Source organism: Lithobates pipiens, unplaced genomic scaffold (genome assembly GCF_037356315.1).
Source record: "Lithobates pipiens isolate NorthernLeopardFrog02 unplaced genomic scaffold, aLitPip1_a1.2 Scaffold_22, whole genome shotgun sequence".
NCBI classification, from domain to species: domain Eukaryota; kingdom Metazoa; phylum Chordata; class Amphibia; order Anura; family Ranidae; genus Lithobates; species Lithobates pipiens.
Genome location: NW_027507784.1, coordinates 144,141,221 through 144,157,325, shown reverse-complemented (window position 1 = coordinate 144,157,325; position 16,105 = coordinate 144,141,221). Strand labels below are relative to the sequence as shown.

The following is a 16,105-nucleotide window of genomic DNA, read 5'->3' as shown; positions in this document are numbered from 1 at the left end:
AAAGAATGGGCCAAATTCATACCTGAGCAATACATGCAACTAGTTTCTCCATACAGGAGGCATCTTGAAGCTGTCATTATACCAACAAAGGATTTTGTACAAAGTATTAAATACATTTCCAATACTTTTCCCTTGTGTCATTACATTTTATGACACATAACTACATTTCTGAACGTATTTGTTTTGGTTTCTTTGTATGTATGGTTTGCATGGTTTGTTACCGACAAGTGGTGAAAATTTCATGTTAATAGCACCTTTAGAAATATATTTACCTAGAAAAATGGTGACGTGTTCAATACTTATTTTAGCCACTGTATGCATATCTCCCTTTCTGCTGGGAGTGTACCGCACAGCACACTCCAAACACAGATCCTGGGATCTCACTAAGAGCCCCGGGGCCCTGAACTAATGATTGGGACTCGGAATTCCTGATCCTGGGTCACGTGATTGCTGTGGTAGCCTATGATTGGCTGCCACATTGATCAGTCACTGTGAAGCCTGCCCCCTGTGTTCCTCTCTCATGTAAATGGAGGTTAATCTAGGTTAGTGCCAGGGTTAGCGTTTGGGTCAAAGGTCAGGGTCAGTATATTTTGGGCAGGATTTTTTTTTTTTTTTTTTTTTTTTTTTTACATTGGTAAAATGTATGCAATCAGTGTCAGTGTGTTTGCCTTTAGTAAATCAACCTCTTAGCATCAGTGTGTTTTAGGTAGGACAAAAAAAAAAAGAAGCAAAATGCGCACTATTGTTTTTGGGGTGTACTACGGGTACAAAAAAACAAATAACATACACATATGTGGTATCGCTGTGATCATCAGGTGCAGGAGAGTTTATTTTAGGTTGTGTTTTGGTGGTAGGTCATGGTAGTAACAAGAAATATACAGCTACATTTAAAAAAAATATATTTTTGTTTACTATTTTGGACCCGTTTACCTTTGATAATAATAAAATAAAAATAAATCAGGAGATTCATAACCATTTACGACCAAATGATATCCCAATTTGTCCTGAAAAAAACAAGATATAAAATTCATCTGGATTCACAAAGTAGTGATTGAATGTACGGTTTTACTAACACATGTCAAAGTTGCAAAATTGTGTTTAGGCATTAAGATTTGTTTTACCCTTAGGTTAAGCTTATCCTGCCAAGACACTGGTAAACAAGTTATAACACAACAGGCCTTCCTTACAAAGACTAATGCAAAGCAGCATACCTATAGTGGGCAATCAGATTTCAAGATATTTATTTCTAGAGTTGGTTGAAACAACATTGCTACTGTTTCCTTTGAATGTATTACATATTTATTATAACTGGGGAAATTCGGGTTTTTCACATAAAAACACCAGCTTGTCTCCTCTTCCAAATCTCTCCTATTCCATGCGATATTGCATACTCAGCTGTGGATTTGCACTCTAATGGAGTGAAACCAACAAGGGCAGTTCCTGTTGTGATGGTGCCATGTTGTGAAGCTAATTGTCCAATCTGAGCCTCTATATACTGAGGAGATATGTGTGCAAACTTTTCTCCACAAATATGATGAAATGTATATTTATTAGCTTCTGATGAAGAAGTAGTCTCCTCGGTGTCTCTGAAACTCTCCACATTACAGGCTATTTCTACCCGACCACTGTTTGGGAAAGCCATTGCTTGCACTCCCTTAAGTCCTCCAGACCGACCACGGATGGCAGCTGCTATAGTTCTACCTAAAGCCAGGTCTTGTGTGTCAAGGGTGACATTGCAGTTCATCACATATGGGCTGGCACCAACACCTGGAACAATAAACACAGTGAGAAAAAATGTGAGAAAAAAATACATTCTATTTAAGAAGTTGATGTATTAATTAAAATAAATAAAAGGATGCAACATTATTTAAGATTGCATTAAAAATATGCATATACATTACTTCTGAAATATTTCCATATTCCCAAATATTTTAAGATACAGCCACGCAAACTCTGTGTATCTTGGTTACATATGGTTGCAAATATCTGACTGATAGATGGACCCGTCACATACTGCACAGCTTTGTGGCTTTTAGTCCTGGGAACCACAGTGCAGAGTTAGGGATACTTACCCCATCTCCAACCATAATAATGACCACCCTGGCTCTATATAGGATAAATTATAACAACTAAGATAGTTTAATAAATGTTTATTGGAGATAAACAACAAACATTTACTGTAGAATTCACAAACAAACATACATACAACGCCCAATCCCACAAACCAGGGGGCAGGATGATCAATTAGCACTAGAGCAGCTTGGAATCAATACAGTAAAAAAATAATAACGGAAGTGCCAAAGGAACAAACATTCTGGAGGTTATGAACAAGGTGCGCAGCACCTATAAAAGGACCGGGCATCATGCTGTCTATCATAGAAACTGAGAAGTGTAATTAAAGAACAGATAAAGGCAAGAGAGTGTAAAGAAAGGGGGGGCGGGAAGAACAGAAAAGAGTCAGGGAGGGGAAGGGAAGGATGGGGGAGCGGTGGCCTGCGTGATAACATTCAGCATACACGGCTCAGTGGGGTTGCGTTAAGATATCTTTGTAGAATGTAGTTGAGGTAAATTCCCTCCAACAAGACCAAGTCAAGAGGGTTTTTTGAGAGGTATTCTTATTAGTATGAGTAAAGTCCTCCATGAGGTAAACTGCCGCTATTTTATGCATCCAGGTTTTCAGTGACGGGATCTTGGGTTGACCCCAGTGGGCAGGAATAAGTGCCTTAGCTGCGTTCAGCAAGTGGGGGATGATGGAGCGTTTGTACCGGCCCACCGGATCTGTAGTAGCATGGAAGAGAATGGTCCAGGGATCATTAGGGAGGAGGATGCCAGTGATACGTTGTGTAATCTGGATGACGTTAGACCAAAACTGCTGAATAAGGGGGCATGACCACCAGATGTGTGCATGAGTGGCCCTAAATCCACAGTTCCTCCAGCACAACGGGGAATTTTCAGGGAACATCTCGTGTAATTTCACAGGGGTGTAGTGCCATCTGGTGAGCAATTTATAATTAACTTCGGCAATTTGAGTAGCAATGGATGAGACATGACATAGTTGTAGTACCTTCCTTTTTTGTAGGTCTGTGAGGCTGGTATTTAAATCATCCTCCCATTTGGCCAGATAGGGCGGGAATGAGTTGTGAAGGAGTCTGATGAGGGCCTTATAGAACAATGAAATGCAGCGTAGGGGGGGGTCTTTGGGGTAGAACACTACCTCAATTTCATTCAAAGTCTCGGAACCTCTCAGTGGTTGGGGCAAGGCCCTCAGGAAGCACCGTAACTGAGCATATCACCACCTGTCAAGGAATGTAGCTGGTTTAGCACCGAGTATATCCGACAAAGACTTAATGGTAGAGCTCCGGAGGACCTGGTGTATCATCAGGTGCCCATCCGAGGACCAGGCACGGAAGCCTGGGTCTAGCAGACCCGGTAGAAAGTACTGATGGTGAAGAAGGGGCATTAAAGGGGAGTTGTAAGACCAGGAGCACTGTCTGTGAAGGTTGTCCCATATAGCCAGGGTGGAGGAAGTAAGGGAAGAGGTTTCAGTGCCAAGGTGTCTGTGTATTCGAGGGATCCACGGTGCAACTGTGAGGTCTGCCCCACACAAAAAGCGCTCCGTGGACACCCACAGCTTGGTGTTAGCAGCGTAACAACTAAGATAGTGCTCTTGACAGCACAGTATCATAGGAATGATGAGACTGCAATGTTGCAGATTAATTATAGATTAAGTGGTTATTTATAGTGCTTTGAAAAAGTATTCAAACCTCTTAAATTTTTGAAATTGTGTCATGTTACAAACAAAAACGTATATGTATTTTATTGGGATTTTATGTGATAGACCAACACAAAGTGGAAAATAATTGTGGAAAGAAAATGATAAATGGTTTTCAATTTTTTTTACAAATAAATATCTGAAAAGTGTGGCGTGTATCTGTATTCAGCCCCCTTTACTCTGATACCCCTAACTAAAGTCTAGTTAAACCAATTGCCTTCAGAAGTCACCTAATAAGTCCACGTGTGTAATTTATTCTCAGCATAAATACAGCAGTTCTGTGAAGCCCTCAGAGGTTTGTTAGGCTGGCCAAACATTATACAATTTTTCTTTAGATTTACCAAAACCATATAATATGAGGTCAAACCTAAACACTTTCAATTTATATGTGATCAGGCAGGCCCTTGCACTACATAGTTGAAGGTAAATCTAAAGGAAATTGAATAAGAAAACTATATAATGTATGGCCAGCTTTAAAGAATCTTAGTGAACAAACAGCATTATGAAGGCCAAGTAACACACCAGACAGGTCAGGGATAAAGTTGTGGAGAAGTTTAAAGCAGAGTTAGGTTATAAAAAATATCCCAAGCTTTGAACATCTCATGGAGCACTGTTCAATCCATCATCCGAAAATGGAAAGAGTATGGCACAACTACAAACCTACCAAGACATGGCCGTCCATCTAAACTGACAGGCCGGGCAAGAAGAACATTAATCAGAGAAGCAGCCAAGAGTAAGCCATGGTAACTCTGGAGGAGCTGCAGAGATCCACAACTCAGGTGGAAGAATCTGTCCACAGGACAACTATTGGTCGTTCACGCCACAAATCTGACCTTTATGGAAGAGTGGCAAGAAGAAATTCATTGTTGAAAGAAAGCCATAAGAAGTCTGTTTGCAGTTAGCGAGAAGTCATGTAGGGCACACAGCAAACATGTGGAAGAAGGTGCTCTGGTCAGATGAGACCAAAATTGAACTATTTGGCCTAAAAGCAAAACAAATGTGTGGCGAAAAATAACACTCCACATCACCTTGAACACACCATCCCCACCGTGACACATGGTGGTGGCAGCATCATGTTATAGGGATGCTTTTCTTTAGCAGGGACAGGGAAGTTGGTCAGAGTTGACAGGAAGATGGATGGAGCCAAATACAGAGCAATCTTAGAAGAAAACCTGTGATGCCACGTACACACAATCAGACTGTCCGGCGGACAACCCGCCGGACTTTGCAGCGGAGGTCCACCGGACTTTCCGAACGAGCGGACCTGTCCACGCACGGCCAGACTTTTCTGGCGGACAAGCCGCCGGACTTTTGAAATGAATGGTCTTGCCCACACACGGAGTAAAGTCTGTTCATTTTGAACGTGGCTCCAAGTAGACGTAACAAGCGAAGGAAGTCAATGTCGCCGCCTCCACAGGCAAGATTGACACCTCGCTAGCCCCGTCACCTGTTATGGATTTAAAAGGGAATCCCTACGGTGAAAAAACGGCGTGGGGGTCCCCCCAAAGTCCATAGCAGACCCTTATCCGAGCACGCGGCCCGGCCGGTCAGGAAAGGGGGTGGGGACCTGCGCCCCCTCCCACCCCAAAGCACCTTGTCCCCATGTTGATGAGGACAAGGACCTCGGCCAGGGTTGTCGGGGTCTGCGGTCGGGGGGCATATCAGAATCCAGGAGCCCCCTTTAATAAGGGGCCCCCAGATTCTGGCCCCCCTACCCTATGTGAATGAGTATGGGGTACGATGTACCCCTACCCATTCACCTGGGGGGAAAAAAGTGTTAATAAAAAAACACAATACAGGTTTTAATACTTTACTAGACAGCTCTGGGGGTCTTCTTCCATCTTCGGGGGTCTTCTTGCCAGACTCCGCTATCTTCTGCTCTTTTGCTAGCTCTTTTACTAGTGGAGGAGTCCGGCTTTCTCCTTCGTCGCCGCTGCCGTCCGTGGGTCTTCTTCCGACTTCGGGGGTCTTGTCCCGCTCTTCGTTTATTCTTCCAGCTCTTTTACTAGCGTTGGCCCCATCTTCTGTTGCTGTCGCCGCCGCCTTCTGCTTCTTCTTCTTCCTTCTTCTTCTCTTCTTCCGATGTTGACACAATGCTCTCTCTGGCCGTAATGGCAGGGACACGTGCGGCGACTTATATAGGGATAAGGGGCGGGGTCACCGAGTGATGTAACGTGGTGACTCCGCCCCTTATGATGTCAGTCCCAGCATCCTCTGGGACCTTGGGGGGACCCCCACGCCGTTTATTCAGCGTAGGGGCTCCCCTTTAAATCCATACCAGGTGACGGGGCTAGCGAGGTATCAATCTCGCCGATGGAGGTGGTGACATTGACTTCCTTCGCTAGTTTCGTCTACCTGGAGCCACATTTAAAATGAACGGACTTTACTCCGTGCGTGGGCAAGTCCGTTCATTTCAAAAGTCCGGCGGACTAGCACACAGACGGGCGGATTGTCCGCCGGACTACCGAGTCTGGCTGACTTTTGGTAAGAAAAAGTCAGCCGGAGCCCACACACGGGCCGATTGTCCAAGTTTGCCGGATAATCCGATCGTGTGTACGTGGCATTAAAGTCTGCAAAAGACTTGAGACTGGGGCAGAGGTTCACCTTCCAGCAGGACAATGACCAGAGCTACAATGGAATGGTTTAGAGCAAAGCATATTCATGTGTTAGACATGAGTGTGGCCCAGTCAAAGTCCAGACCTAGATCCAATTGAGAATCTCTGGCAAGACTTGAAAATTGCTGTTTACAGATGCTCTCTATCCAATATGACAGAACTTGAACTTGATCTATTTTGCAAAGAAGAATGGGCAACAATTTCACTCTCTAGATGTGCAAAGCTGCCAGAGACATAACCAAAAAGACTTGCAGCTGTAATTGCAGCGAAAGGTGGTTCTACAAAATATTGACTCAGGGGGACAAATTTTTGTAAAAAATTTTGAAAACCATTTATCATTTTCCTTTCACTTCACAATCATGTGCCACTCTGTGTTGGTCGATCACATAAAATCCCAATATTTATATTTTTGGTTGTAACATGACAAAATGTGGAAAATGTCAAGGGGTGTGAATACTTTTTCAAGTCACTGTACTTAAGCTGTTTCCATATACAGGTTACAAATCCAGTGGTCGTGTATGTGATTCCTGCTATATATGATCATTATTTAAACTATTATGCTCCATTCACATGCATGTCTCCAAAGTTGCATGAATTGCAGTGCAACTTTGAATGCGACTTTTGGTGCAACTTTGATCCGACTTTAGTCACATTAACAGTCGCGCCAAAGTAGTGCAAGCACCTTTTCAAAGTCGCTGAGACTTTAACCCCTTGGCGCCGCAGTGGGTGGGTGTTGATGGTGTGCGGCTGTTATATGCGGCTGTGTTTACAACTGCACTCTCAGCCCAGTAGCTGCCGGGGATCAGTAAGCTCCAGATGCATACTTGCGATAAGGAGCTTTCTGATCATGCGACCGCGGTGGCAGCCAGTCAGTGGTCACATGACCCAAATGCCTGCCTCCATGCTTTTAGAACTCTAAGCCCTTGTACACAAGGTCGGACATTCTGACAACCAAATCCGTTGGATTTTGTCCGAAACTGTTGCATACACACGGTCGGACAAAGTTGTCAGAAAATCCGATTGTACATAACGTGATTTCATTACGACGGGACTACGTTCAGGCTAGTAGCCAATAGCTTTGGTCTAGGAATTTGATCTGAGCATGCGTGGCACTTTGTCCGTCGGAGTAGGCTACACATGATCGGAGTATGTCCGATCGGAGCATGTTGTCGGAAAATTTTATAGACAAGTTGGAAACTTGGTCCGTCAGATATTCCGACGGAAACAGTCAGATGGAGACCACACACAGTCACATTATCCGACAATACGGTCCGATCAGACACATTCCGTCGGAATCTCCGACCGTGTGTACAAGGGCTTAAAGGGCCAGGAGGCGGTCAGCTTGAAGAGGATAAGTTACACTGATTTGAACAGGTGCCACTGAAAAGAATGGGCTGGGCACAAGTGTGAATGGACCATAAATCTTAGCAGATCTCATGCAAGGCATTATGGGCTACGTAACACAACTGGAAGTCCATTGTATTGTGAGGCCACTGACATACAGTATATGAGGACAAAGTTGTGATGACTGCAAACTAACAATTTGTTACTCGGTTTTAAACAGTGGTTTATAATTTAATTAACACACTATAATGTGCTGTACCACGGGAAACCAGATGGCATTGTGATTGCAAAGGGAAATTAATTCCTTTATTGGAGTTGAAGTTATAAATTAAAGTGGTATTAATCCCAAAAGCAAACAATTATTATATTGCAGCTTGCCATTTGTTAGATGCAATGGTTGTATTCAACTTTTTTAGGCTTTCTTTCTTCTATTTTCATCTAAAGATCCAGTCAGTAAGCCTACTGTTTTTCAAAAGAACAGAATATATAGTATATAATATGCAGAATATATAATTTACAGAAACGAGACAAACATTTCACAGTGGCAAGGGTGCCCAGCTTTTATTTATGTAAACCCCTTTTCCTAAAAGGAAAAAAACATTTGCTGTAACTGCTTAAAACGTATCATCTGGAGTTTGACTTCAATTTGCTAGTGTATTTAAATCTGGTAGTACATCTACCACTCCCCTCCCCTCTGCCTGGCAATGCTGCTGTCCTAAGGTGCCCCTGTTCTCCTTCATCCAGAGTGGAGACACTCTAATATAGGAAGTGTGTTATTGGACAGCTCACCAGGTGAAAGCAGAGACAAACAAGCCTAAAAAAGAAAATGAATGCAGGTACCACATCTAATGATTGGTAAGCTGTACAATATTACATGTTTGGCTTTGGGCTTAATACTGCTTTAAGCTGTGACTAATATTCATGTATGTATGTATATACTTATAATGCATATTGCAAGTTCTCTATGGTAAAAAAACATTTATTGTTCTTAACCACTTGCCTACAGGGCACTTACACCCCCTTCCTGCCCAGGCCATTTATCAGCACTGTCACACTTTGAATGACAATTGCGTGGTCATGCGACACTGTATCCAGGTGACATTTTTATCATTTTCTTCACACAAATAGATCTTTCTTTTGTTTTTTTATTTTTTTTATTTTTTACAACAAAAAAAAAAAAAGGAAAACCAAAACATTTTTTTACATTTTTTTACTTAGTTTCTGTCAGTAAATTTTGTAATTAAGTAGTTTTTTTCCTTCAATGATGTGTGCTGATGAGGCGGCACTGATGGGAACTGATAGGCTGAACTGGTGGGCATTGATGAGGTGCCACTTATGGGCACTGATGAGGCGGCACTAATGCCTCGTACACACGTTCCGATTATTGGATGATAAAAATCACTTTTGGATTGATTGTTCGATAATCTGATCGTTAGTACACAGCTTTCGATAGCCGATCGCGACAGTCCGCCCAACAAAATCCAAAGGGACAAACACGAGAACTTTGCTCAGACAACAGCCCATCATAAGACAATCCTTTATTTTCCCCACAAATCCCTATCGCTCAATTCTGCAAGTGATTATAATTTATTATCGCTGTTTTCTATTTGGTCTAAAATCATTTTTGACATAAAGGGACACTTTTTGGTTGTTATGGGCAATCTCCAAATTCCAGGCAGAAAAACAGTATTTATAATATAAAAGTGCATGCAGGGCACTGCACAGACCACTAGGGACAAAGGGGGCGTGTCCTTTTTTTTATACAGTACTGTAATCTGTAAGATTACAGTACTGTGTGTGTTATGTGTTTTTACTTTTTTGAATTTGGCGCCGATACGGCGCATGGGAGCGGAGCTCGGCGGCATTCAGGCACTGTGTGAATCGAGTGGAGGACAGCACGATCACACAGCGCGGAGGACATCGCTGGATCCAGGGGACAAGGTAAGAAACTTCTCCCTGTGTCCTCCCTGTATCCAGCGATGCGATCCCGAGTCTGGCTCGGGGTTACTGCTTATGTTGCTAAAATCCCAACTCGAGCCAGACTCGGGATTACCGCTAGGGAGGTTAATCAGTACAGTATGAGTCTGATAAAAATTGATGGGCGAACACCAAGCATGATCAGAAACACGAAAATAAACCAAAAGGACACAGGGGTCACATGTATTTGACATCATTTCAAATATGTAGCTACACACAGCGGAAGGTTTTTCCAGAATCATACGAGAAAAATCGTACTTTTCTTAGCGCACATTTTGCAATGTTGTATATTAGTTTTATGCAACAAAATGCAAATGATATGTCGTCCGATAATCGGAACGTGTGTACAAGGCATTATGGGCACTGATTAGGTGGCACTGATGAGGAGGCACTAATACGACGCACTTTTGGACACTGATGAGCACTGATAGGCGGCACTGGTGGGGACTAATAGGTGGCACTGATAGGTGGCATGGATAGGCGGTACTGATGGGCATTGATGGGTGGCACTGATGGGCGGGACTGATAGCCTAGCATGGACTGGCATCACTAATGGGAACTGATTGGTGACAACTGTGGGCACTGATGGGCACTCGTCGCTGGCACAGATTTGTGGCACTGGTATCGCCATTGTAATCAGGGCACTGATGATCAGTGCCCTAATTACATGTGTAGATGTCTCCTATGAGGAGTTGCTCTCCTAACTCTGTTAATGTGAGGCACCTGGGCGCAGACACTGCTCTTTACAGAGATCGGGGTCATGCCGTGTCCTAGCAACACAGCGCAGCCAAGATCACTGCACTGCGCGCCCCCACGGGATCGGCCATTCTGGCACGCTGTCATGTGACAGTGTCCCAAAACAAGAGCCGTATTGCCCTGCCGTCATTTCACGGTGGGAGGGTGGCAACTAGTTAAAGTGTTACTAAACCCACAACAGTAAAATCAGTCTGTATATGCAGTAAAGCATGGTTGTTATACTGATAAGCCAGAGCCTTTGGAGTCACTCTGCACATGGTCAGTTTGGTGTGTATTGCTAGAGAGGGTCAGGGTTCCTGCAGCCTCATGGGATAGTCAGAGGAGAATGAAAACTTCTCCTATAAGCTTTAACCAGACACTGACAGAAGTCACAAGACTGCAATATACTGCTGACGAGAAAAAGCATTTAGCAGTTTATATTTACTAAAATAATTGCATTTCTGTGTACTGTGGGAGACCAGATATAGTGAATGCAGGGTCCTGGGTTTAGTAACACTTTAATGTTTTTGTAGTCTACATAAAGTAACCTATGAAATTAAATTTTCCATACACATAGAGGTTGATTTACTAAATTAGGAGTGGGCAAAATCTGGCGCAGCTCTACATAGAAACCAATCAGCTTCCAGATTTTATTGTCAAAGCTTAATTGAACAAGCTTAAGCTGATTGGCTACCATGCAGAGCTGCACCAGATTTTGCACTCCCCATATTTAGTAAATAAACCCTATAGTCACCTGTCGAGAGAGCTCCATAAGCAGTATGGCTGTATAACCCCTTGGGACCAATGTAACATAAATATGCGGCCCCACTGCACTGGGCTTTTTGTTGCAGGGTCCTCATATTTGCGTATCTACATTTGTGCTGGGAGCACATCGCATAGTGTGTTCCCAGCACAGAGACCGGGACTCCCGATTCCGAGTCACTTGATCACTTTGGTAGCCTCCGATTGGCTACCACAGTGATCAATTGCTGTGAAGCCCGCCCCTGTGTTTTTCTCTCTATGAATGGAAAGGAAAGATACATTGCATCTTTATCTCTCCCTGCAAAAGTGTGTGTAGAAAAAGAAAATAAATAATACTTAGACCAAGTTTTGATCTAGGTCAGTGCCAGGGTTAGTGTTTGGGTCAAGTAAGGGTCAAAGGTCAAGGTCAGTATATTTTAGGCAGGATTTTTTTTTCTTTTAATATCTTTGTCAGTTAGGGGTTCATTTACTACAGGTAAATACACTGCAGTTGCACTCTGCAAGAGCAGGTACTCCAGAGCTTAGTAAAGGAGTAGAAGCTCAGCTGACTTCCATCATCCAATCATGTGCAAGCAAAAATGCTGTTTATTAAAAAAAAATTGTGCATGATTGGGTATTCTTTGCAAAGTGAAGCTTTAACTCATTTACTAAGCTCTGGAGCAACTACACTTGCAGAGTGAAACTGCACTTTGCTAAGTTTATTTGCCTTTAGTAAATCAACCTCTTATGTCAGTGTGTTTTAGACCCCTTTCACACTGAGGTGCTTTACAGGCGCTTTCATGTTAAAAAAAAAAGTGCATGAAAAGCTCACGAAAATTTATTTCCATTAAAATCAATTAATGCTTTCACACTGGGGCGGTGCTCTGATGGGGAGGTGAAAAAACGCCCCTGTCTTTAGAAATGAACGGAAAGCTCTTCAAAAGCACCTGAAAAGCTCTTCAAAAGCACTCTTGTTTAGAAGTTTAGAAGCGCCTCAGTGTGAAAGGGGCTGTAGGCAAGACAAAAAAAAAAAATAAGCAAAATGCACACTATTATTTCTGGGATGTACTACGGATACAACAAATAACATACACATATGTAGTATTGTTGTGATCGCCAGGAGCAGGAGAAATTATTTTGGTGGTAAGTTACGGTAGTAGCGTGAAATATAAACATTTTGGGCCAATTTTCCTTTGATAATGAATTGGCCCAATTGGCACAATTTATCCTGAAAAAAACAAGGTATAATTCAACTGGATGTACAAAGTAGTTGTGATGATATGTACAGTTTTATTAACACATGTCAAAGTTGCAAAATTGTGCTTAGACATAAAAGCAGAAGGTTTTTTTTTTTTTTTTTATATTAACGCATTCTATATATTAAGATAAAAAGCCTTCTGTGTACAGCAGCCCCCCCCCCCCCCCCAAATACTTACCTGAGCCCCATCTCTGTCCAGTGATGTCCATGAGTGTCTCAGCCGTCCAAGATTATCCTTCCTGATTGGCTGAGACACAGCAGCGGCTCCTGCTGCTGTCAAAGTCAGCTAGCCAATCAGGGGAGAGAATGGGTGGGTCCGGGTCGGGGCTCCAAGTCTGAATGGACACAGGCAGCTGTGACTCGGCTCAGGTGCCCCCATAGCAAGCTGCTTGCTGAGAGGGCACTGAACAGGAGGGAGGGGCCAGGATCACAGAAGAGGGACCTGAGAAGAGGAGGATCCAGACTGCTCTGTGCAAATCCACTGCAACAGAGCAGGTAAGTAAAACATGTTTATTATTTTTATGGGAAAAAAACCAAACAAGAATTACAATCACTTTAACCACTTTCAGACCGGACCATTTTGCTGGTCAATGACCAGAGGTCTTTTTACAATTTGGCACTGCGCTGCTTTAACTGGTAATTGCGCGGTCATGCAATGTTGTACCCAAACAAAATTTGCATCCTTTTTTTCCCACAAATAGAGCTTTCTTTTAAAGGTATTTGACTGACTCTGCGATTTTAATTTTTTGATATATAAACGTAAAAAGACCGAAAATTTTGAAAAAAAATGATATTTTCTACTTTTTGTTATTAGAAAAATCCAATAAACTCAATTTTAGTCATACAATTAGGCCAAAATGTATTCAGCCACATGTCTTTGGTAAAAAAAAAGTCAATAAGTGTATATTTATTGGTTTGCGCAAAAGTTGTCACGTCTACAAACTAAGGTACATTTTCTGGAATTTACGCAGCTTTTAGTTTATGACTGCCTATCTCATTTCTTGAGGTGCTAAAATGGCAGGGCAGTACAAACCCCCCCCCCCAAATGACCCCATTTTGGAAAGTAGACACCCTAAGGAAATTGATAAGAGGCATGTTGAGCCCATTGAATATTTTATTTTTTTGCCTCAAGCGATTAAATAATGACAAAAATAAATTTTGGAATTGTACCCCAAAATACATTCTGCTGCTTCTCCTGAGTACGGGGATACCACATGTGGTCGACTTTTAGGAAGCCTAGCCACGTATGGGGCCCCGAAAGCCAAGCACCGCCTTCAGGATTTCTAATGGCATACATTTGTAATTTTCACTCCTCACTACCTATCACAGTTTTGAAGGCCATAAAATGCCAAGATGGCACAAAACCCCCCCAAATGACCCCATTTTAGAAAGTAGACACCCCAAGCTATTTGCTGAGAGGCATGTTGAGTTCATGGAATATTTTATATTTTGCCACAAGTTGCAGAAAAAAAAAACTTTTTTTTTTTTTTTTCACAAAGTTGTCACTAAATGATATATTGCTCACACATGCTATGGGCATATGTGAAATGACACCCCAAAATACATTCTGCTGCTTCTCCTGAGTATGGGGATACCACATGTGTGGGATTTTTTGGGAGCCTAGCTGCGTACGGGGCCCCGAAAGCCAAGCACCGCCTTCAGGCTTTCTAAGGTCGTATGCAGGGTCTCCACGAGGGCGACAGAGTTCATTGTCTGCAGTTATGTGTTTAGTGTTTTGTAAGTGACAGTGATCGATCGATACTGCACTTGGGTGGGCTGGGCTTGGCGGAGGGGCTAAACGCAGGTGCTAGCAGGTATCTGGGCTGATCCCGCTAACAATGCGTTTTTGGGAAACCTAAACTGCTGGCGACGCTAATATAGATCTGATCAGATCAGATCAGATATTGATCTGTTCAGATACTATATTACTAAGGGAGGTATATGCTTTGCGCGTGGGTGTTAGCGGTACTGGCACTAAACTGACGCTGCCTGGGGCGACGCAGACCCTATCTGACCCTCAAACTTATATCACCCGCCGGGTGATCAGGGGGTTAAACCTTTATTAGGTAATCAATGGCGGGTGCCCTGAAACTATAAAAAAATAACCAACCAACCAGCGTCACCTGTGACAGTTATATGGTGATCACTGGTGAAAGGGTTAACTAGGGGGCAATCAGGGGGCTTTATGCAGTAGTATATGGGGGTCCCTGACGCTATAAAAAGCTGCGGCGAACCTAAATACCTACCTGCCAAACTAGCGTCACCTGTGACACTAATACTGCGATCAGAAAAACGATCGCTTATTAGTGACACTGGCGACAGGGGGGTGATCACGGGGTTAAACCTTTATTGGGGGGTTAGGGAGTACACTAGACCTAAAGAGGGCTAACCCTAACTGCCCTAACAGTTATTGCAGTCACAAATGACACCAATGCAATAATAAAAAAAAAAATGCAATTGGTGTCACTGTGACTGGGGGTGCAGGGGTGATTGGGGGGGTGATCGGGGGGTGAAGGGGGGGGTGAAAGTGTGCCTGGCATGTTCTACTGTTAGTGTAGTGTGTTGGTGCAACTCACTGATCATCTCTCCTCGGTGCCGGAAACGAAAAAGTCCGACCCAAGGAGAGATTACATCACTTCCTCTGCCTGTGTTTACAATACAGGAGAGGAAGTGATGTAGGGGAAGCATTTCATTCGTCAGGAGCGATCGCGAGGGGGTGGCCATGAATGAATGGTCGCCCCCTCATCGCGGATCGCTCCTGCACGGAATCCGACCGCCGCTGGCACCGGGAGGGGGGCCCGATCGGGCCCCCCACCCGCGGGAAGGCATGGACGTACCTGTACGCCAATATGCCTGCCCGTGCCATTCTGCCGACGTACATCGGCGTGCGGCGGTCGGCAAGTGGTTAAGATTTGTTTTACCCTTTGGCATGAAGGGGTTAAAAAGTGCTGTAGTGGTTAAAGAGTTGAGTCCTGTTGATTATATTTAAAATCAGACAAACTTAACCAGTTCGTGACCGGCTGACGCAGATATATTGCGGCAGAATGGCTCTCCTGGGCGAAATCCCAGGAGAGCCACCAGAGGGCGCATGAGCGCGCCGCCTGAAGCACGTGCGCTCCCGCTGCACAGCGGGGGACCGGATGCGCATGGATAGCAGGCGCGATTGCATGCATGAGAGCCAGCACGGGGATTTGTGTGTGTAAACACACAAATCACTGTGCTGTTAGAGGAGAGGAGACAGATCATGAGTGCCTACAAAGTAGGAACAATGATCTGTCATCTCTCCTAGTTAGTCCTATGCCCACACAGTGGGAACACACAGTTAAACCCCTTGATTGCCCCCTAGCATTAACGCCTTCCCTGCCAGTGACATTTATATAGTAAATCAGTGCATATTTCTAGCACTGATCGCTCTAGAAATTTCAATTATCAGTTAAAGCGACGCAGTGACAAATTGTAAAAAGTGCTCTGGTCAGGAAGGGGTAAAATCTTCCAGGGCTGAAGTGGTTAAATTATGTTGTACCAGTAATTAATTTTTGCTTGTTTAGGTACTCTTTTCTTAGTCCCTTTAAAACCTTGGACTACTTTAACATTTTCGAAACTGAAAGAGTTTATTTTTCTATGACAACCATTTTATGCCTGGCAGAGTCCATCTCCAATTTC

General features: G+C 43.5%; 1 protein-coding gene across 4 annotated transcripts in view; it reads right to left on the bottom strand.

Annotated features, from left to right (window-relative positions):
* Positions 1-794: 794 nt before the first annotated feature.
* FTCDNL1 (formiminotransferase cyclodeaminase N-terminal like) overlaps positions 795-16,105 on the bottom strand; it is an 86,254-nt gene continuing 70,943 nt past the window's right edge. For all 4 annotated transcript variants that reach the window (XM_077448430.1, XM_077448433.1, XM_077448432.1 and 1 more), the window contains one exon: positions 795-1,767. In XM_077448430.1, the coding sequence (XP_077304556.1) occupies positions 1,328-1,767 (440 nt within the window). In that variant the 3' untranslated portion in view covers positions 795-1,327. The remainder of the gene's footprint in view (positions 1,768-16,105) is intronic.